General features: G+C 44.8%; 1 protein-coding gene and 1 long non-coding RNA gene across 4 annotated transcripts in view; one reads left to right on the forward strand and one right to left on the reverse strand.

Moving 5' to 3' along the window:
• Positions 1-8,480, forward strand: part of ADAMTS17 (ADAM metallopeptidase with thrombospondin type 1 motif 17) — a 184,805-nt gene extending 176,325 nt beyond the window's left edge. For both annotated transcript variants that reach the window (XM_082198330.1, XM_082198331.1), the window contains 2 exons: positions 136-313; positions 4,088-8,480. In XM_082198330.1, the coding sequence (XP_082054456.1) occupies positions 136-313; positions 4,088-4,239 (330 nt within the window). In that variant the 3' untranslated portion in view covers positions 4,240-8,480. The remainder of the gene's footprint in view (positions 1-135; positions 314-4,087) is intronic.
• LOC309518558 lies at positions 130-23,710 on the reverse strand. 2 transcript variants are annotated; one of them, XR_014213492.1, is made up of 5 exons: positions 23,505-23,710; positions 20,895-21,058; positions 10,522-10,575; positions 4,696-4,749; positions 130-266 (listed from the first exon to the last, which is right to left on the reverse strand). It is a non-coding gene; the product is annotated as an uncharacterized lncRNA (long non-coding RNA). The 2 variants fall into 2 exon arrangements; XR_014213491.1 differs by lacking the exon at positions 10,522-10,575.
• Positions 23,711-23,769: the final 59 nt, after the last annotated feature.

Here is a 23,769-nt window from a genome sequence, read left to right on the forward strand (position 1 = left end):
TAACTGCATTACTTGCCAGGGATTTTCAAAGCCAAATTGGGCATCATCTGATGTCATCCCAAGAGCCTCTCTGCTGTCTTCATGGGCCTTCCGACTGTTATATACAATTCACCAAGGTCACCTTCCCTTCTCCAGTGCTCCTCAACTTGTGGGAAAGGCCTTCAGTCCCGTGTGGTACAGTGCATGCACAAGGTCACGGGTCGCCATGGCAACGAATGCCCTGTCCTCTCCAAGCCTGCAGCCTACCGACAGTGTCACCAAGAGGCCTGTAACGAGAAGATCAATGTGAACACAATTACCTCACCAAGACTTGGTAAGTATGGCTGCATTTATCACCCTAAAGAAACAAACTCTGAAGCTAGCAACCATTCTCCAACGACTTTGTGTTGATGTGTAGAGTGTCAGAACAGGTATGGCTCGGCAGATTTGCACAACAGGGTTAAAAGCACCTCAGAGGATGGGGCATTTAGATCAGGAAAACTGCACCCCTCTCCTGCTGATGCTATTCTGATCAATCCCATCTCTGTCCCACCAGCATTACTCTGACTGGAGCCCCCAACATTGCTTAAAAGTGGACAAAAGCAGCAGGAGATCCAATAACGGCTTGTTCTGTAACATCAAGCTTATTTTAGTTATTTCACAATATTTATATGCCATTTGATTATAATAGAACCTCAAAGCAGTTTGCAAAAGGGGAGGTAACAACACTAAAATTATCAGTAAAAAAAAAATCCCACTTAAAAACACATATTTAAAGCATTCGAAAATAATTAAAATCCGCTATAAGCTAAAACCATATTAAAATACTGGGATAGCTTCTACATGTCTGGATAGACTTATTCAGCCGCACCAAGTATATTTATATATTTGTTTTATTTCACGTGTATATATGTACCACTTGATTGTAATAAAACCTCAAAGCAGTTTACAAAAACAATAAAACAATAAAAGTAGCCTTTTAAAAGCATTTGAAAGTGGCTATTCAGAACCTTCGAAAAAAGATGCCTGCCTGATGTCACTGTTTGGCCTTGATTAAATGCAATTAACATGTCTAGGGGTTCCCCCTTCCCAAACAATGTCCATGGAAGGGTGGGGGAACCAGACTGGAAGCCACAGGCAAGGGGGGTGAAGGTTCATATCTTTCCTTTCTTCCACTGAAGTCCTGATGAAACACCCCACCCCCGAAATCACTACTACTCCCAGGAGGAAAGCTTTTGTCTAGTTGATCCTCCTGACACATGTGGATTCCCTCTTCTGTGAGAAGGAAACATTTGGCCTCAATTTGGAAAATGTCCACTTCAAATATTTCCCATGTATGATAAGTGGGAAGTCCCTGGGTTTACAGTGCTCTGAACAAGCATTTTTAAATGTGCCTGCTAATTGCGATGGCTACAAACTTGTGTTTAAAAAAACAAAGCACACACACAAGTGAAAATGGAGATTCCCAGGAAGTCAAGTACTGAAGTAAACACCCATCCTAGTTTGCCAGGTCTTTTTTTTTTTTTTTTTTTGCATTTTAAAATTTTATTGGTTTCCAACCAGTTATACATTTTTATCCATATCATAACATTCTTATCCATTTTGGACTTCCTTCAACGTTACTGACAATCATTCGTAGTTTTCCCTTTCATACGCATTCCGTTCTTACATATTGCCGTTTTCCCTCCCTTCCTTCATTATTTCTATTCGACAATACTTATTAATTCTTTACAGTGCCTCTTTTAAACCCACCAGCATTGTATTTACATCACAGTTGTTTTCCAGATACCCCACAAATTTCCCCCAGTCTTGAATAAACTTTTGGTCTTTCGTGTATCTAATTTTCCCTGTTAATTTATCCAATTCTACATATTCTATCAATTTTTCTCTCCACTCTTCCACCGTTGGAATTTCCTCCTGCTTCCATCTCTGTGCTAGCACAATTCTTGCGGCCGTTGCCGCATACTGAAAAAGTTTGCGGTCCTCTCTTTCTATATCTTTTCTTACAATACCCAATAGGAAGATTTCTGGTCTTTTAACGAAGGTATATCTCAGCATCTTTTTCATTTCGTTATAAATCTCCTCCCAAAAATTTTTAATTTTTTTGCATTCCCACCATTGATGGTAAAATGTCCCCTCTGTCTGTCTGCATTTCCAGCATTTATTATCTATCTTGTACATCCTTGCCAGCCTTACTGGCGTCATATACCACCTGTAAAGCATCTTCATCATATTTTCTTTCAAAAGCGTACAGGCCGTAAATTTTATGTTCACCTTCCATAACCTTTCCCAATCCTCCAATTGGATATTGTATCCAAAATCCCTTGCCCACTGGACCATCACTGATTTCACTTCCTTAGTTTGCCAGGTCTTAGCATGGTGCTCATGTGTGTATATCAGGAGTGAGGAACCTTTGACTCTCTAGAAGTTGCTGGACTGCAACTCCCATCAGCCCTAGCAAGCATGGCCGATGGCCAGGAGTGATAGGAGAACGTCATTCAGCAACACCTGCAGGGCCAAAGATCTCCCACACCTGCTGTATATTATAAAACTCTGAGAAGAGATTCAGCCAGGGCACCTCCTGCATCGCTGATCTGTGCCACCACCTTCCTCCCAGATCAGTAAAGCGAGCCTCTATGTTCACCTGGCACCAGTAGGGGTGGTGGAAAGGACTGGTGGAGGAGCAGCTTCAGACCCTCCCAACCTTAGACTCTGTATATCTCATGAGAGCTATGGCAGCAGCACGGGGCCTGCGTGAAGTGGTTCAAGTTTCCCAGCAGCTATGACTTACTAGGCAGCCTTAGGCAAGCTTCAGGGTGACCAGGTGGAGATGGAGGAGAAATGTGATCCAGTTGGTATTTAAAGGCAAATCTACCTAATTTTCTCTTTCCATAACAAGATGAGAACAGAAACGCTCCCATCCTTCAAAATTCACAATTCTCCTAATTTTGCCATGCACTTCTCCAATCAAGTACTGTGCAGTGGTACCTTGGTTTTCGAACATAATCCGTTCCGGAAGACCGTTTGAGTTCTGAAACGTTTGCAAACTGAAAACTCAGTAGCCAACAGCTAGGCCTCAGGATCTTGCACTCAGTGGAAGCCGCGTGGCATGTTTGACTTCTGAAGCGTGTTCGAAAACCAAAGCATTTACGGCATTTGAAAACCGAAATGTTCATCAACGGAGACGTTCAAAAACCGAGGTACCACTGTAATGTGTTCAAAAAATGCACATGGCAGTGAAAATTATGCAAGAAAAATGCATTGTATTAGGGAAAGTTGCTTTACAAGAATGTGTACAACGAGGAAAACGCCACAGTGAAATACTGACAAATTTCCATGAGGGTTCTTTAATAAATGAATAAATAAATAAATCTCAAACAGATGTCAACAACTGAACTTAAGACTGGGACAAATAAGAGATACAGAATGGATCAGCTGGGCCTAGCTATTCCTCTGCATGACTGTTATTCTTCTGCCCTAGTGCATCCACACTCCAGAGCATTGATCATTCTGGCCTGCCTTCCAAATTTGTTGTAAAGTTTATTCAGGTGATGTGTTTGAAGTTAATTTAACCACACAGGGGAAACACGGCCCATAGTTCAGTCCCCAGTTAAAATGACTTGGGGTAAGAGCAGGGGTCAGTAAACTTTTTCAGCAGGGGGCTGGTCCACTGTCCCTCAGACTTTGTGGGGGGCCGGACTATATTTTGAAAAAAACAACGAATGGAATCCTATGCCCCACAAATAACCCCCAGACGCATTTTAAATAAAAGCACACATTCTACTCATGTAAAAACACGCTGATTCATGGACCATCCGCGGGCCGGTTTTAGAAAGCGATTAGACCAGATATGGCCCCCGGGCCTTAGTTTGCCTACCTAAGGGTAAGAGGGCTGGGAGGAAACCCTCAAAAACCGCTGCCAGTCAGAATACCAGGCTAGATGAACTAATTGTCTGGGCTCCAGATAAGGCAGTTTTTATATGTTCATAAATACAGAGTATTGTGGGTTGTGTAACCCTTTCCCTGTGATCCCAGCCCCTTCCCCAGAAAACTTTTTCTATCTTTTTTTTTCTCTCTCTTCCTCCCACCCCACATTATATTCCAAAAGCTGCTCTGACCTACAAGTGCACAGGCGACCAGTGGATGGTATACTGTCGCGTGATTCGGGAGAAAAATCTCTGCCAGGACATGAGGTGGTATCAGCGCTGTTGCCAGACCTGCAGAGACTTCTATGCAAGCAAGATGCAACTGAAAAGTTAATGACACCCGCCTTTTGCTCCTTTAGGGTATTACAGCTCCTATGTACTGCTTCATACAAAATGTGTCGTTAACTTATGGAACTGCCTGCCACAAGATAGTGGCAATAGCCACTTAGCTTAGATGGCTTTTTTTTCTTTTTCTTTTAAGGATTAGACAAAATTCATTTGGGGGGGGAAATAGGTCTGTCGATAGCTAAACAGCCATGACAGCAAAATGGACCCCCCCCAAATCCACAGAGGCAGTCTACCTCTGAATGCCAGGTGCTAGTGACCAACAACTGGGGATGGCCATTTCCACCGGGCACCAGCGGCACCTGGCTGGCCACTGTTAAAATGTCAAAATGCTTGAATAGATGGACCTTGGCCCAGTGTAGCCAGGAAAAGTTGCAAGCTTGAGGGTAAGCTGCCTACCAGATCTTCAGCAAGCCACTCAGACTTGGTGGATTCCAACGCTTACCTAATAGGACTTGAAACTCCTTTTGCAGACCGGATGAACCAAAGCAATCCACGACTGAAAAAGAGAAAGAAAGAAAAATTCGTCTCCAAGCCAATCCTAGAGATTTTTATGATGTTTTGACGTTGCGCCTTCCCCCCGCCCCCCCCCCCAGTAATATATAGATTATTTCCAGCCACTGGATGGCTTGCTACCATTTTCCTTTACTTAAAAAAAAAGGAAAAGATTTGAAAAGTGATTAAATTGACTAAAGTTACATGTACCTCAACAGGGTAAGCCTCTGGCAAATAACTCAGTGTAGATAGAGACATTACTTAATGCTTCAGCCTTTGGCTTCTACGTTCCATTCCCAGCCCGAAAGTGCGGGCGGAGGCCGGGTGGCTTGAAAGCAAGAACCATTAATGAAATGCTTATTTTTTTTATTTTTTTAAAAAAGAGGCATTGCTAGAAACGCTCCTGAAAGCCAAACAGCAGTGGATGAACGCATCTGAAATCTCTGCAGAAAGCTCGCCACAGCTGCTGCCAGCATTCCACTGAGTATAATTTTAAAGGAGTGAAAAGAAGAAGAAAAACGAATCAAGGGCTGACATTCTGCTTCCTCTCTGCCAACATATATTCTCTTTTGCCTTGTTTTGTTTTTTATTAAGGTGCTTTATTTATCCAGTGTTGCAATACATAAATAGAAGACGACTGTAATGATCCCAGGAGACCCAGTTCAACTCAAAATGCTTCATAGCTCTACAGTGGTACATCAAGTTCAATCGTGAAGCTTTCCATCAGACCAGTTTCAGTAGCCCAGCTAAGCGGCATAAAAACATGCCTGGCCCACCGCACCCACCACTGCAGCTGCATAATGAACCTCCACATGTGGCACAGAAATTTCAGTGGAAGGGTCAGCCCTAAGCACTGAAAGCAAGTTTTTATGTCCGGCATGGGGAACCTGTGGCCCTCTGGAGGTTGTTGGACTCCAATCTCTATACGTCTCAGTCATCAGGGCCAATGGTCAGGTAAGAGCTTTAGTCCAGTAGCATCTGGAAAACCACAGGTTCCCATTCCTGTGCTGCCTATTATTTTGCAACGAGTCCGGACATCTGTGCAGCGATCACAGTATTAGAATTGATGTGTTGAATTTGGGGGACAGGTGTTAGCAGGAAGAGGGGTTAGGTTAAATCTTCTCGGCTCTGTTATTTTGGGTGAGAATCCTTACTTTATCTCTTCCTGGGCAGAAGGCATATCCCTGTTTCTCTTCTTCCACACCCACACTCCGGTTTGGACATCATCTATTGTTTCCGATCTGGACCAGTGGGGTAGTGCCACAGAGCTGCCCTCCCAACAGCGGCATTGATGTTACAGCTCACCTGGATGGTACAGAGGCAGGACAGGGCTGCAGGAAGGACCCAGCACAGCATCACCAGCACAGGCAATCTGGATCTCCTACTGCGGTGCTGAACCTTGCTGCTGTCCCACCCCGCCAGCCCTCCCACTGTTCAGATAAGCAGCAGCGACACCACTGCTGGGAGGACAGCTCTACCCCACCGCCCCAGCCACTCCTGCATTCAGTGGTGGGAATCTTTTCTCCCTCTCTCTCCAAAGAAATAAAATGGAGCAGAAATGTCATTTCTGAGGGTTGCTGTGGAAGACCGATGCAGCTCAGACGTTACCTTTCACAGGCTCTATGGCAAGCAGTGCTGTAAGCAGAGAGAAGCATTGCCGCTTTCATGGGTGTGCCGATTTAAACATGCTCTGTTAAACAAAGTGCATTCAGGTCAGATGTTTGCATCTCCAGCCACAGTGCTGAAGATTAAGCTGTGAATCTCCACCTCAACACCTTTGCTACGGTGACAAGTAGGTAGCAAATGGGAGGCTCTGCTCCATGAAGCCACTCTGTCCTCTGCAACTCTGCTGACTGGAAGGCCAAGTTCATATTAGGACATTCTGATACCCCTAATACAGAAATGGCCCCGAGTTGAAATCAGAACTCACAAAGATCCCTGGATGTGCATTCAGACATGCATTTTGCTTTTGTTTTTAAAAAAGTTCATCCTATGAAAAGACATTGAAATCAATCTACTACACAAATTGGTTTTAAAAAAACCCTCAGGCATCGCAGATGTTGGACAATGAACTGGGTTTTCCAGAGTATGGACCTGGGATCTTATCAAGATGGAAATAATGATAACGGTGCTCGAAAATTCAGGACCAGCTTCTAACCCTTCTCAAGGCAATGGGAATGTTTGGATCAAAAGGAGCTTATTCACTTGCTGAGTTCCATTGGTGCTAGCCTGATTCTGTATTATCAGGTTGTTTGTGGGGCAGGGTTCTGTGGTTCTTTATTCTTTATACATATATTTACAGGCAGGGCTGCAATGATGGCTTGGCAGCCATATGCAAAGACACTGTGTAGTCTTGGTGGTGAGTCTAGTACATCCTTCCCCAACTGCCTACCCTCCTGTTGTTTTTGACTACAACTCCCATCAGCTGTGCTCCTATCAGTCCCCAGCATCATATGACTGTGCTGACTGGGGCTGATGGAAGTTGTAGTCTAAAACTTCCCTAAGATAGGGAAAGCTTACACATTTTGGATTGGATCCATTGCTAGACCTACTCAAGAGTACACCCACTGAAATGAATAGACATGATAACTAACTTAGGCACATTACTTTCAGTGGGCCTCCTCTGAGGTGGGCTAACATTGGCTACAACCCTTTGTTTCTTGTCTAGCTTATGGGAGCTAACCTCAGATCTAATCCAGAGAGTTTGTGTTGGATTGGGACCAATTAGACATTGGCTGATTGATGGTGTACACAAGTCTCATTGGTGAGTGATTATAGTAGGACCTTGCTAGGAGTTACTTCTGAAGAAACATGTTTAGGATTGCACTTTACTGGGAGACTTGGGTTCAAATCCCTCCTCAGCTTGGAAGCTCACTTGGTGGTCTTGGGGAAGTCAACCTAAACAGGGTTGTTGTGAGGTTACAATAAAACAACATGACTTCCACTACTCTGTGAGCTTCCAAGACGAGGAATAGGTGATAAAGGTAATATATTCTGCCACCACCACCCCGCAAAAAATAAAAACAAAAATTTTCCCAACTTCCTCTGGATTCTATCAAATTTCTGTACAGTGTAGCTACTAATTATCCAATCCAGTTTATCTTGTTGAGTTCACTTGGTGAATTGTAGTAATGCTTTTGGCCTGTGTTATGTCTTTATAGTGTTCCTTATTCTCCTCCTCAAAATCAATCATAGAAAGACATTCAGACTGCATTTCAGGCCTCTTTGCTGGTGTCTCTTAGATGTTATGGCTACATCTAGGAAACTGTTCATGAACGAACCAAACCAACATACTAAGGCGATCCCTGGTCAGATGCTTCTAGTAAAATGATCATCCCATCCTCATTCTGCTTCTGCTCTGTGAGATCAGGCCCATCCCAGGCTGATAGCCTGCCTGTACCCTCCAGAGTGCCAGTGTTGTGCCAGAGTTCCTTTCAGACCCCAACCCAGCAGTTCTGTGCTGTGAAAAAATCTTGTTTGGGATGGAGTGGGTAGCAGGCTGGCCTTTGTGCTAGGAGGACTGGCAGAGAAGCTCCAACTCATTTCCATCACTTTGGCACTGGTCTGAATAGCCAGACCTCATCAGCTAGCTCACAGCATCATGGCTTAGGCTGCAATCAAAAGAGCCATGATCCTGCATGCTGAAGGTATCTTTTGCCTTGCACTATGAAACGCCAGCCTTGCAGATACAGAGACTGGGTTGTATGGCTGAGAATTAGTTTAGATGGCTTTTTTTTTTAAGGGTGTAGCCAAATCCATGGGAGCTAGGGCCTAATTGGTGCTAGCAACAATTGCTAATGGAGCCTCTGTACACAGAAGCAGTGTACCACTAAATATTTTGTGCTGGGGATAAACAACATGGAAAGGGTAGCCCCTTCAAGGCACAGATGGTGTGCCTTCTTGGAGGATCACTGGAAACAGAACCCTAGGCTAGGTCTTCCTTTGACCCAACATGCCACTCTTACACTTATGCTGTATAGGAGGGATGGAGGACTTGTGGTTTTCCCAGTGCAGTTGGACTCTGTAATTTCCACCAGTCCCAGCCCAGCATGCCTAACAGGCAGGAAAGATGGGCAATTGAGTCTAGCAACATCTAGAGTGCCACGGGCATGGAAGCCAACTCCTAGTGGTTGAGGCCCCTTCAGTCCCCTCCAATAAAATATTAGAGGGGCTTAGTTGAAGAGCATTGCTGTTCAAATGGTTTGTGTGTGTCATGTGAATGGGTTATGCAGGACAGGGCTTACCTGCCCCCCAATATTTTATTCAAGTTGGCACCCCTGGCCATGGGTTCCCACCATTCCTTCTGTACAGTGAATTAAGTGCTTGAAATTGAGGGCTGTTTCCAAAACGGTTGCTGAGATGGTGCAAGGGTTTGTTCAAATAAAATTTGGTTTTGAAAAAGTCTGGTGGACCATTGCAAGATCTGAGGTAAGGCTGAAGTTCACAACATTTTCTTTTTCACCTTCCATCTCCTAAACCAGTCCTATTGCCCATCTCCCCATTAAACGCACAGATCTTTTGTCATGCCATTGTGTTGTCCCTTGCACAACAATCTTCCAGCAGTGCAGCAAGTATGCCAGTAAGTGACTTTAATCCTACATTGGATGCAACCTGTTTTTGTGTTGTTGTTTTTTAATTTACCAAGCTATATTGGGAAAAGGAAAATCCAGATTAAATGGGGAGTACAGGCTGCCATTTTGATGCCAGCAATGTTGTGTGTACACAGCAATTAACATGGGTTCATGCGGAGCATCAATGCCGCATCAAGCACCCGCAGCCAGAATATATACAGTGGCTGTGGCTTCTTCATCTGTACTTACTATGTAGGCACCTGTTGGTTTCAATGTAGCTACAGCAACGCCTTTGGCTTGCTCCCTTTGAGCCCAGCCCTCTTGGATTACAAGGGTAGGAATCCCATTGCTTAAATCCATTTTCTATGTGCTGCTTTTAAGTACTGTACATTTGTAATTGCACAAGTTGTCACATACGGAGTGTAGATTCTCACTATCATATGGTGCTATCTTTTTGTCTTTTGTCTATATGATTTTTTAAAACAAACAAACAAACACCTTTGCAGTTGGATACTGATATTTTATTCTAATGCAAGGTAATAATACCGTGTTACGTTTTTCAATACCAAGTGCAAAAATGTGTGTGTGTATATATATAGATATAGATATATTTCCCAGTAATTAATTTCCATATGAACTGTAGCCATTGGTAATATTTCTAATTCCTTGCCCCACCCTACTCTGGTGCTGTAAACAAATAATAATAATAATAATTCCAGTAAAGCATAATGCAACAAATTGTAAATTAAAAGAGATCATTCCAATTTGGGGGGTTTTTTTTTTAAGGTTCAACATGTATAAGAATAACAGCAGCAATAACAACAATAATAAATGTATTTTTTCCATAATAATTGCAAGTCTTGCTTTTACCTGTATCGTGCAGACCTGAGTTGCTTCTGGATAGCTTGCTCTGTTGGCACCATGATCCTAAACTCATACTTGCTTTCTCTTGTGCAGAGCGAGTCAGTTCAACTGCATTTCCAGCAGGCCAAAATTGTATTTAGCAGCGGCCTCATGTGCAGCCACAATTAAGGCTGCAGAATCCATAACCCACACAAGCCAATGGAACATGATGTGTTATGTGTCATCATTGGCAGCATCTGAAAAAGCATGGACTAAATGGCCCTTTGACTGCTGCAGCCCCACCAGAATATCAGGAAATGAAATCACTTCCTCTGGGTCCTAGCCCCTCTCTCTAGTCATACCTCATGTTGCGTCCGCTTCAGGTTGCGTGTTTTCATCTTGTGTCTCGTGGCAACCTGGAAGTAGCGGAACAAGTTTCTTCTGGGTTTTGACGCTCGTGCATGCACAGAAGCACTAAATCACGGCACGTGCAGACGCGGCGCTTCTGGATGCGAACGCTTTGAGTTGCGGACGTGCCTCCAGGACGGATTACACCCGCAACTTGAGGTTCCACTGTAATTGTTATGATGGGTTTCAATTTGCCCAGAGAGTCAGTTGCCAACTGCCCCACAGGCTCAAGGCAGTGTGCTCTGCACATTAGTGGTTAGAGCATCTGCTTTGCATGCAGAATGTTCCAGGTTCAATCCCTGGCATCTCCAAGTAGGGCTGGGAGAGACCCTCTGCATGAAATGCTGGAGAGCCTCTGCAAGTCAGCATAGACAATACAGAGCTGGAGGGACCATTGGCCTGACTTGTTTTAGGTAGCTTCCTGTACTTTTATTGAGGCAGGAAAACACAGTGAAGAATGTTGGTGCTGGCACAGCTGCCAAGGCCCTTGGAACAGCCAGAGCTGGACCAAAAGTGGGGCATGGGGAGTGGAAGCACCCTGAACAATATTACTGCTCAGGCCAAGAGAGACTGGAGATGACTCTTCTCCCACAAACCCAATGCTGCAATCAAACTGTATGTACTCAAAACTCTAGTTACCAACTGAGCACCAAGTGGCAACACTCAGAGCCAAAACAGACCACTGGAGAGGCTACGTGGGAACAGGGTAAAAGGTAAAGGGACCCCTGACCATTAGGTCCAGTCGTCACCGACTCTGGGGTTGCAGCGCTCATCTCGCTTTATTGGCTGAGGGAGCCGGCGTACAGCTTCCGGGTCATGTGGCCAGCATGACTAAGCCGCTTCTGGCAAACCAGAGCAGCGCACGGAAATGCCGTTTACCTTCCCGCCAGAGCGGTACCTATTTATCTATTTGCACTTTGACGTGCTTTCGAACTGCTAGGTTGGCAGGAGCAGGGACCGAGCAACGGGAGCTCACCCTGTCGCGGGGATTCGAACTGCCAGCCTTCTGATCGGCAAGCCCTAGGCTCTGTGGTTTAACCCACAGCGCCAGGGAACAGGGTACAAGTGCCAAATCAGCCCATCGAAGGCAGCCCTAGAAGCTTAGCTGACTATAAGCGCCACGGTATATTGACAAGCTTCACTGCTGGAGAACTACTGCTTCGCTCTTGGAGGTAGCAGCAGCCAGAGACCATCAGTGGAAGAGGTGAGCTGTTCATCTGGCTTTCCTCCACAACTGCTAGAATTCTTCCTCCTCTTGAGGAAGCCACCCTTTTTGCACCTTTGGTTGGCAAAGGGAAGCCTGCCCCAGTGCCCCATCTCACCTACGCAAAATAGTCTGAGCATATTACACCAATCCTAGCCCGACTGAACTGGTTGCCAGTTAGTTTCCAGGCTCGATTCAAAGTTCTGGTTTCAACCTATAAATCCTTAAACAGATCAGGACTGCAATACCTCAAGGAACGCCTCTCTCCATATGAACTTTCCCAGACCCTGCCATCTTCATCTGAGGCCTTTTCATATACTCCCTCCATGAGAGTTCCAGAGGGTGGCAACATGAGAACCTCTTCTGTGGTGGCTCCCCCTTTCTGGAATGCTTTCCCCAGGAAGGCTTGCCTGGCACCTTCATTACATATCCTTAGGTGCCAGGCAAAACTGTTTCTCGATAACCAGGCCTTTGGCTGACTAAACATTCTATGACCTTTTCAATGTGTTTGTGGGAGGAGGGGCTATTGATTTGTTTATGGTTTTTGAATTATGTATCTTGTGTTATCATTTTGTATTTTTATGTTGTGAACCGCCCTGTGATCTTCGGATGAAGGGCGGTATACAAATTTTAATAATATTAATAATAACCATTCCTCGATCCAATGCCACCTTCCCAGCACAAGGAGGCTTCCTGTTCTTGGAGGTATCCGAGGTACTAACCGAGGCAGCCTCCCATTGAGGCTATAAAACGGCAGCAAAACACAACAGGCCTTGTCCAAAGGTCGCTCTCTATTAACACATCATTAGCCTTGGAAGAGTCCATCCTGCGCAGGAGCCAGATGAGATTGTAATTGTTGAACTCCCTAAACAACAAAAGGCCTGCGGGGGCTCCCTAGGAAGCCAAGAGGCATTGCATAAAGTTGGGAGGGTGAGAATTAATGCTGTAATAGGTTTGGCTGGAGGCATTGGAGACTTCTGCCATTAAACGCCCTCCTGTAATTCTGAGCTGCATCTACAGTGGGTCTGGCAGGTACAACCGGCATAGGATCGGATGATTTCCAAGGGACAACAGCCCCGTGTACCTTCCCTCTTGCTTCCAGCTCCCTTTGGAACAGTCTTCTATTGAGTTCATCGGGGACAGGCAAAACCAGACCATTACAGTGCTTCAAAAAACAGTGCCTGAATAAGAATCCCTGGGCGGCTGGGTTGTTTTTTTTTTGTTTTTTTTTTTACTTTTTTTAGCATAGCAAGCGCTCCCCAGTCCTCGGAGTCCACCTGTTCCCTCCACTCGCTCTCAAGTCTTCAGAGAAGCTGACGGCTTTACCAGTCTCTTGAGGGTTTACCAGCAAGCCAGTCTGACTATTTGTACATTAAGAGGTTTTCTCTGGATGGGAATTCCTTTCCAGCAAGCCAGATAATGGAACACCTTCTCATTTCAATCCCCAGAAATGCAGCTGAGCATTACCAGCCTCCTTAAAAACAAAACAAAAACCCTTAAGTCTAAAGCTCTTTAGAACTGCTCCCTTGGGTAGATGAATCAATCAAGTTTTTTTTACCTGCAGATTAAAAATGTACACAAAATCTGTGGGGCTGGCAAAAAAGAAAGATGCTGGCATTTTAGCTTTGAGAGTGTGATCCAAAACCACAAGTTCCCCTTGTGGCCAACAAGTCAAACAACCCACTGGGGGAAGAGCTGTGGCTTGGTGATAGACCACCTGCTTTGCCAGTAGTAAGTCCCAGGTTCAATCCCTGCCATCTCCAGGTTGGGCTGGGAGACACTCTCTGCCCGAAACCCTGCAGAGTAGTTACCAGTCAGGGTAGACCAGGGGTGGAGAACCTCCAGGCTGGAGGCTAATCTTGGCCCACCAGTGAATCCAGTTTGGTCCACAAAGCCATTATCCTCAAAGCATGTCCATCTGCCCTGATGAGGTCTGGGAGGCCAGGATTTAATCCTGTGTTGGCTGTGTGCCATGTTCTAAGTAGAGAAACGTGTTGTGTTGTGTAGTCAAGGCAATCCCTGCTCATCGACTGATGAGTGGAGATTAAAGCACTTCTCAAAAGCGCTGTTTGAAACAGTTCATGCATTTCTCCTGAGAGGGGGCAAGAGAAGTATACAAGCTGCTTCAAACAGCACTTTTGAGAAGTGATGTAAAGCAGTCCCCACACTCCCATTTCAACTGAAATGTTGAGTGCAGGGGCTGCCTTAAGGCGCTTTGCAAAAGCACTGTTTGAAGCACCCCCCTTCATTTATAGGAGAAGGGGGCGGCTGCTTCAAATAGCACTTTTAATATTAGACAAGCACCATCTCTGTTGTCTTTTTGGCACCTACCTCAGACCTTCCTCTTTCACTAAGCCTTTTGAAGGTTGTATCTGTAGTGGAATTGTCTTTAGATGTTTTTATTGTTTTATCTTTTGTGTGTTTAATGCCCTGGATTCTTTGGAGAGGAAGGAGTAAGAGGGGTATAAGTTTAACTGATCGATTGACAACAGCAACAACATTATTATTAAAAGCCAATGACTTCAGTAGAGATCCTGTAAAAAGGTCTGTTTCCCATAGACAGTTAAGTCAGAAACAAGAAATCTAGTAGCTAGACAACCTACATTAATACTGGGTCCTAACCTTTGCCAGGCAAATTTACTTGGAGGAGACTTTCCAGTTTTCTTTAGAAGGCATTTGTTATGCAGGCAGCAAAGCTGGAGTGCGAGCTGTCACTTGGCCCAGCTCCGCCTGCATTTTCTTGAGCCACGCACATGTCTATATCATGGGACTCCAGGAATTTCCTCCAGCTCTCAGATGGAGAGTGGAAGCTGCTGGCGGGACAGAAGCACTCTGTCCAACAGACTTGCTCCATGACCTAAAAAAATGCACAGGTGGTTAACAAAACTTCAGCCATTTCTCTCTCGCTCGCTTGCTGTTTTACAGCCTGCAAATTCATTTGCTTCCCCACACGTTTCTCCCTGGCAAAATCGCATAAGGTGCATCCAAGACAAGTCTACTTTCTTTTCCATGCCAGTTGCACCAGCAGTAATTATTCAACTTTGAGGGTAATTAATTAATACATGCTGTGCCTCGCAAAGCTGCCTTATACGCACTCAAGACCATTGCTCCAACCAGCCTAACCCAGTGCTGATGAACAGCAGCTCTCTGGTGACCCGAGCAGAGATTTCCCTCAGCTCTGCTATTAGAAATCCTTTTGTTGAGATGCCAGAGCTGCCTCATTCCTCTTTTTATCTAGCAGCGACATACCACAGCAAATTTCCCAAATGCTCTTGGGTCCTCTGCAGTCTCCTTCTGGAAGTGCCCACTGCAGCCTCCCTCCAAGCTTCAGGCTCTGTAATCTGACTGCAATGCCATACTTCTCTCAGAAGAGAAGTCTGGGGACGGAGGGAGGGAGGGAAAACCAGTTGCATCTCAAAAACCAGTTGCATGACTACTTCCCCATTCCTTGATTTTAATATGGACAACACATCACTGCCCTTTAGCTACACTTCTTTGTGTAGGGACAAGCATACTTATGAGATAACTTGCATTTGGTCACATGGCAACCGTCCTAATCTCTCATTTTGCGATGTTTGGTCTCAAACAATAATCAAATTATTATTGACAGTATAACTGAAGGTTTCAACAAAACAGGACTAATGATATGTGCGCATACATGTAGGTTTATTAGAAGTTGGGCTCAGCAAAGCAAAATATTTCCCTATCATCACCTCCCACATTTTTAATGCTTTATTGCTAATTGTTTTATTTCCTGCTAGTTACATCTCTTCCCTGCCTCTCTGTAGAACAGGTTCAGGGAACCTTTAGCCCTCCAGATGTTGCTGAACTACAATTCCCATCAGCCCTGATCATTGGCCATACTCGCTGAGGTTCATACTTGCTGTAGTTCAGCAACACCTGGATGGCCAAGAGTTCCCCATACCCAGTGGTGTGCCGTCAGGAGACTAGGCTAGTCCCCTAAATGCTCCCAGTAAATTAGAGCATTAAAGTATTAAATCCTGGTGCCTCCTTCCCAAAGCCTAGGACTCATCTGCCTGGCTTAGGGAGGGAGGCGTAATACTTCAACATGGTCCAAGAGCCACCTTCCCAAAGTCCACCCAGATTTGGGAAGGAGGCAAAAGGGCTCTAGCATCCTGTTCAGCTTAGGGAGGCATGATGCTCTCACACACACAATGTCAGGACAACATCACACATATGATGTCCCCAACATCACCCTTGCACGCTGGCGCCTCTGCCAATAACTGTACCCCTAAGAAAAATTTCACTGCATGCCACTGCCCTACCCATACCCTATCCAGAACATAGATCTAAGGCAGGCTACAGCTCAGCAAAACTAACACCACTAAAACTATCATAAAAGAGCATTGCAGAACTGAGGTTGGGCTAAAATATTCCCAGGATCACTACCAACCATAGGATTCAGTAGTTGTAAGACTGGGGTTTGGAGAAGAGGAGGCCTGCTGAAATGGTCAGACCCATTTCTTTTGCTAAGCCAACAGCCTTACGTAGGCAAGTCTACTACATACCCCCTTTGTTACGAAAACAAGGGGCAATTTGTTGCCAAAGAAATAGAGGGTGCTTCGAGGCAGGCAGCTCCTTCAGTCAATTCTTTTTCCTGCGTAAGCTGCGTGTGGAATTGCTGTTGACTTTCCACAGCCTAACCTGGTGATGCTGGGGACTGAGCATGGGGATTCTATGCATGCAAATCATGCGCTCTACTGCCACAAGTTTCGAGTTTGGGCCCTGAGGGGAATTTGGAGATGGCGAGGTCAGGGAAATCAGCCAGGAGGCTGGCACCACCGCTTCCAGCATATGCTGCCTCAGACTTCTTAGAACCCTATTTTGGCATTTAATGGTATATGAAGTTGTAAAATAAATAAACAAACCCACCTAATGGTAGGGCCAGCCCCAAGGACAGGCTTTGTAGCACACAAAGCTCTTGACTTCCAAAATCTTGTCCCTTCACAACCTTCTTCAGCGAATGATAGAACCACCTCTGCCAACACTCCCATTTGGGGTGAGGATTAGGCATTTCCTGGCCTCAGACTCTGTCTGAGCACCACACAAGCATCTTTTCTTGTGGCCCCTAATTACACAGATCCAGCCTGACCCTATTTCATCTCCTCAGCAGACGCTGTACCAACTTATGACCAGAATATATAGCGGAAACCAGGGCTTATGTGAGGAGACATTTTGTTATAATCTATGGCAACAGCATCACCTGCTGACTAATTGTTAAATTGCTCCTTCAATGTTTTCATCCTGAGGGAAAATTTGCACCTTGTTTGAGGGAAATTTTCCCTTGAGATAAAGGACACTTGTCAAAAAGAAAATAAAGGATACTTATCAAGTTATATACACATCACAAACATGGAAGTGAACTGGAATCACAACCAATACTTTGCCAAACTTTATGCCTTAAATAACCTGTTGCCAAATAAGGCAAATAACTATTGTACCCAGAAGCATTAAAGAACCTTTTAATGAGGGTGAAAGAGGAGAGTGCAAAATAGGGTCTGAAGCTCAACATCAAAAAAACGAAGATCATGGCTACTGGATCATCACCTCCTGGCAAATAGAAGGGGAAGAAATGGAGGCAGTAAGAGATTTTACTTTCTTGGGCTCCATGATCACTGCAGATGGTGACAGCAGTCACGAAATGAAGAGACGCCTGCTCCTTGGGAGAAAGGCGATGGCAAACCTAGACAGCATCTTAAAAAGCAGAGACATCACCTTGCCAACAAAGGTCCGTATAGTTAAAGCCATGATTTTCCCAGTAGTGATGTATGGAAGTGAGAGATGGACCATAAAGAAGGCTGATCGCCGAAGAATTGATGCTTTTGAATTATGGTGCTGGAGGAGACTCTTGAGAGTCCCATGGACTGCAAGAAGATCAAACGCATCCATTCTTAAGGAAATCTGCCCTGAGTGGTCACTGGAAGGACAGATCATGAAGCTGAGGCTCCAATACTTTGGCCACCTCATGAGAAGAGAAGACTCCCTGGAAAAGACCCTGATGTTGGGAAAGATGGAGGGCACAAGGAGAAGGGGACGACAGAGGACGAGATGGATGGACGGTGTTCTCGAAGCTACAAACATGAGTCTGACCAAACTGCGGGAGGCAGTGGAATACAGGAGTGCCTGGCGTGCTCTGGTTCATGTGGTCACGAAGAGTCGGACACGACTAAACGACTAAACAACCCAGAAGCACTGAGTGGGATGAGATGTAAAAATTCCAGGATTTTGAAGCCATGGGGGAAGTGTTTGTATTTCCCCCTCAAGGGAGCGATTTTAAAAATGCAACCCTTACTTCCTTATCAAGCCTAAACTTATCTTTCTGTTAACAACATGAAATGCATCATATCTAAGTTAGTTGTTAATAATAACAACAACCAAATATTAAATGTAAACATTTAATATTTGGTTGTTGTTATTATTATTAATAATAATTAAATTTGTATACTGCCCTTCATCCACAGATTTCAGGGTTGTTCGTAACATAAAAATACAGAATAAAACCACAAGGTGCACAATAAAAACAAGAACAAAAATAAACGAAACAATAAACTCCACTTAAAATGACATAGAGTCTATGTCATAGGCTGTCAATCAGCTAAAGGCCTGGTTGAAGAGGAACATTTTTGCCTGGTGTCTAAAAGTGTACAATGAAGGCAACAGCTGAACCTCCCTGGGGAGAGCATTTCCACAAACAGGGAGCCACTGCAGAAAAGGCCCGTTCTTCATGGAGGAGGCACCCAAAGAAGGGCCTTAGGTGATGATTGCAGAGTCCGTGTCCTTGACGGGTCAGCAAGCAGGACGTGTGAGCAGCAGTGCACTTGTGATACCCATCTAATGGCATTCCTCCAGCAATGGAAGTAGAACATAGCCCCCGTTGGCTAGTAGTCATTCATAGCCTCATCTGCCATGAATCTTGCACTTCAACTCCCAGCAACACCCAAAGGGGCTCAGGCTCTCCATTCCATTCCTGACCTCAAGATTACTATCTATCCTTTAATATGAGTGCTGTAGAATATCCAACTATAGATAAAGAAATACAAGGAAGAGGACATGGGTAGGGTGTATCTGGTTTGCTTGCACAAGGCCCCAAGTCCAATCCCTGGCATCAGGTAGGGCTGGGAAAGACCTCTGTTGATAGCCAATGTGGTGACCTCCAGATGCTGTTGGACTGCAATTTCCATCAGCCCTGATCATTTGGTTATGGTATCTCGGACTGATGGGAGTTGTAGTCCAATGACATCTGGAGGCTTCCACCACATTGGCTACCCCTGGTGTAGACAATGCTAACTTGGTATAAGGAAGCTTCATACGTTCTTCTAAGTGCAGCAAGAGATGGCAAGACCAGTGTTTCCCAAACGTGGGCCTCCAGCTGTTTTTGGAATACAACTCCCACCATCCCTAGCTAGCAAGGGATGATGGGAATTGTAGTCCAAAAGCAGCTGGAGACCCAAGTTTGGGAAACACAGCACTAGACAAAGCAAAATATTAAAAATTGCAAAACACACACACACACATACGCTAAGTGCCAGAGGTTACCAGCACAAAAGGATTATAAAAAGACCTCCATTTCACTGGCCACCTTTGAGTTCTGAAAATGCCTTGACTCTTTGCCATTGATCTCGTTAAGAGGGATTCCCACATGGCCAACTATGATGAAAAAGACAACCTGCCATCTCACTAGGCTCCGCTTTTTATTAATCCCAGATTAGGAATCACGTCGAAAGTAATAATCACTCAAACGATTTATGGGTTGCAATATCTAATTGTGCAAGTACTGGACAAAGCTTTCAAGTTGGATGCCAATTTGAACAGCTGCAGCCTGAGCCTTGGCTGGAGAACACCCAAGTGTTTTTAGAATGATATATGCAAAACAAAGGGAAGTCCAGTCTAGGACTCTGGAGAATTATCATTATAACAGTTATAGAATCATAGAATCATAGAGTTGGAAGAGACCACAAGGGCCATCGAGTCCAACCCCCTGCCAAGCAGGAAACATTATATATAAGGGAGGCAGGACAAATCTGACTCAGTTTGGATTTAAAGGCAAGCCCACTTAATTTGTACTTACCAGAATAATACACGAACCAAAATGCAGCCATCTTTCAAAATTCACACTTCAAATTTTGCAAGGCAGTTCTTTAGTCAAGTAAAGTGTGCAAAAAATCATATACCAGGGTAAAGTGCGCATACAAGTGAAAACAACATACAAAAATGCATTATACAATGGGAAATTGTTTTGTGAATATTACGCAAAATTGCATACAAGAATGTGCATATTAGGAGCAATTTGCATTAAAATGCTGGTGTCTTCCACGTGGACTTAAAAAACAATAGCAGCAAAGCAATGTGGAAATGTGAAGAACTGAATTAAATATTGGAAAAGTGAGAAACAGAGAGAAACAGAGATTGACAGATTCGTCTACCTTTCACATAGTTATCCTGCTTCATCATCGTGACAATTATGTTTTCATTTGTTTTAAATATGGATGAACTGCTAAGCGTTTAGAAGTATCATAGAATACCATACAACAAAGCAGGTAATATAAGGTTCCAAAAAATGGAGACAAGTTCCTATCAGCGAATAGACTTGCTCATCTAGTAAAGCCTGGGTAATTTTTTTAAGGTGTTAGAATAGGATGAAAACTATGCCTGTCTAATTTTGAGGGAAGATGTGCTCCACAGTGCAGCTGCACTAAAGGTTTAGTCTGAAAAGTCACATACCATATTGTATTTTTGTCAAGTTGCTGTGAGACTTTTTATTGTAAAAAGCAACTGATGAAATGAAATCTAATGAAATTATTATTATTAATAATAATAATAATAATAATAATAATAATAATAATATAACTTGGGTCCCAAAACAAACTGAGTCCCAAGTTTGTTTAGTTAAGAATCATGCCTGCTTTGGCCCAAAACCACACACATGTGATAACACATGTGAGGCTGTCAGTAGTTTTGTCACACACAAACATTCTCCATCCAAGGAACATCTTATTAAAACTTAAAACTCTGTGAAAGAAAGAAAGAAAGAAAGAAAGAAAGAAAGAAAGAAAGAAAGAAAGAAAGTGCCAAGGTAAACAGACCGGCGCCAAATTTACATACCTCGCTCACATCAGCTTCTCCCCAGGCAGTGATGTTGCGATAGCTGGAATTAATTCACTGAGGAGGAACACACATATCCCCTGTGCAGAAGGTTACATTGCAAGGTCTTTGGGGCAAAGATCTTTCAACTTGCACCTTTAAGCGCCTTGTCCATGAATGTTGCTCTATTAAAAAAAGAAAGATTTCAAGAGAGGAAAGACAGAAAAGCCTATTTAATCCTTTGCCAACCTGGTGTCATCCAGATGTTTTGGATTACAACTCCCATTAGCCCCAGACAGCACGCAGACCCAGTTGGGATCCAGAACATCTGGAGGGCACTGGGTTGGCAAAGGCTGGCCTAATGCATGCCATATTGTTTGATCCAGACCAAAGCCATGGGCGATGCACAATCAGTTCCAAAACAACAGGGTGTTGTTCTCCAGCTCTGTGTCTGAAGTCTGCTGCTAAAACCTGAATTGTTCTTTTGATCAGCAAAAGGCTCCTAATAGCCTGGCCAACTGCATGGTCCAACAATGGCAGAGGCCAAGGAGAACCCAGCTGTACCAAGCCAAGGGCCCATTAGACCAGCACTCCATTCTCACAGTGGCCAAGCAGATGTCTCTTCGGAAGCTCACCAGCAGAACCAGGGGCTCCCAGAGGGTTTATGGGGCCTGGGGCATGTGCAACTTGGAGTTCCCCTACAAGAACTCAAGAATGTGTGTACAAAGGGAGGCATGTGAAAATTATTGCTTGCATGGACTGCGTGCGAGAAGCAGAAATCTCACACGCAGCTCTTGGAAAAAGGAGGGCCATTCCCTGGCAAGAGCTGGCACAGTTTACATCAGAGACAAGCTGGAAGAACATAGTAAATGTGTATCAAACATATGCCACAAAATTAGAAAGCAAGGAACAAAATAAAGTTGGAAACACTTTCTGTGTCTAGGTGCATGCAACAGGAATTGCAGGTCTAAGCAAAGTCTTCCTTGTCTTCATTGATGCAAAGTTATCCTGACTTGAGAGCCAGTGCAGTGTAGTGGTTAGAGTGCTGGCCTACGACCAAGGAGCCCCGGGTTAAAATCCCCAGCCTTCCACCAGCAATATGGAGAGAATGATACTGGACTATCTGGACTACTGGACTATTTTACAGCTTTGTTGCAAATTTACTAAGCTGATTTGGCTAACAGCCCAGAGGACAGGATCACACTTCAAAACAACCTTGACAGATTAGAGAACTGGGCCAAAACAAACAAGATGAACTTTAACAGGGAGAAATGTAAAGTATTGCACTTGGGCAAAAAAAATGAGAGGCACAAATACAAGATGGGTGACACCTGGCTTGAGAGCAGTACATGTGAAAAGGATCTAGGAGTCTTGGTTGACCACAAACTTGACATGAGCCAACAATGTGACGCGGCAGCTAAAAAAGCCAATGCAATTCTGGGCTGCATCAATAGGAGTATAGCATCTAGATCAAGGGAAGTAATAGTGCCACTGTATTCTGCTCTGGTCAGACCTCACCTGGAGTACTGTGTCCAGTTCTGGGCACCACAGTTCAAGAAGGACACTGACAAACTGGAACGTGTCCAGAGGAGGGCAACCAAAATGGTCAAAGGCCTGAAAACGATGCCTTATGAGGAACGGCTAAGGGAGCTGGGCATGTTTAGCCTGGAGAAGAGGAGGTTCAGGGGTGATATGATAGCCATGTTCAAATATATAAAAGGATGTCATATAGAGGAGGGAGAAAGGTTGTTTTCTGCTGCTCCAGAGAAGCGGACACGGAGCAATGGATCCAAACTACAAGAAAGAAGATTCCACCTAAACATTAGGAAGAACTTCCTGACAGTAAGAGCTGTTTGACAGTGGAATTTGCTGGCAAGGAGTGTGGTGGAGTCTCCTGCTTTGGAGGTCTTTAAGCAGAGGCTTGACAACCATATGTCAGGAGTGCTCTGATGGTGTTTCCTGCTTAGCAGGGGGTTGGACTTGATGGCCCTTGTGGTCTCTTCCAACTTTATGAATCTATTCTATGATTCTATGATTTTAGGCCTAGGGCTTGGGAAAACCCTGGGGGTTCAGACCTGCGTGACCTCGCCCAGTCGCTGTCTCCCAGCCTTACCTACCCCGAGGGTTGTTGTGAGGCTAAAACGGGAAAGGGGAGGAAAAACAAGGGCATCCCCTTGAACTCTTTGGAGGAGGTAAAGGTAAAGGGACCCCTGTCCATTAGGTCCAGTCGTGGCCGACTCTGGGGTTGCGGCGCTCATCTCGCTTTATTGGCTGAGGGAGCCGGTGTACAGCTTCCGGGTCATGTGGCCAGCATGACTAAGCTGCTTCTGGCGAACCAGAGCAGCACACGAAAACACCGTTTACCTTCCCGCCGGAGTGGTACCTATTTATCTACTTGCACTTTGACGTGCTTTTGAACTGCTAGGTTGGCAGGAGCAGGGACCGAGCAATGGGAGCTCACCCCGTCGCGGGGATTCGAACCACTGACCTTCTGATCGGCAAGTCCTAGACTCTGTGGTTTAACCCACAGCGCCACCCCTGTCCCATCTTTGGAGGAGAGGGTGGTATAAAAATGCAGTAAATAAACAAGGCTGCATCCCCTGTTCCTAGGAATTTGGCTGCAACAATTACCTCATATTCTTGACAGCAATTATGAAGCGGCCTTCATACGAGGCCCCAGCAAGCTCAGCCCCCTGCTACTGCTGCTAGAGTACAGTACTGCCTTTCCCCACACCTTCCAATATCTACGGGGAGCAAAGAAAGAAGGGGGTTAAAAAACAAACAAACAGAGCTGCTGTTCCTTTAAGGCCAACTTCCCTCCTCCGCCTCCTGAGGCATGTTCCTGCGCTGACCTCTCCGCCGAACTTGACTTCAAGGAACTGCTCTACGCCCGCCT

This window comes from Podarcis vaucheri (genome assembly GCF_965113315.1).
Source record: "Podarcis vaucheri genome assembly, chromosome: 14".
Lineage (NCBI taxonomy): Eukaryota > Metazoa > Chordata > Lepidosauria > Squamata > Lacertidae > Podarcis > Podarcis vaucheri.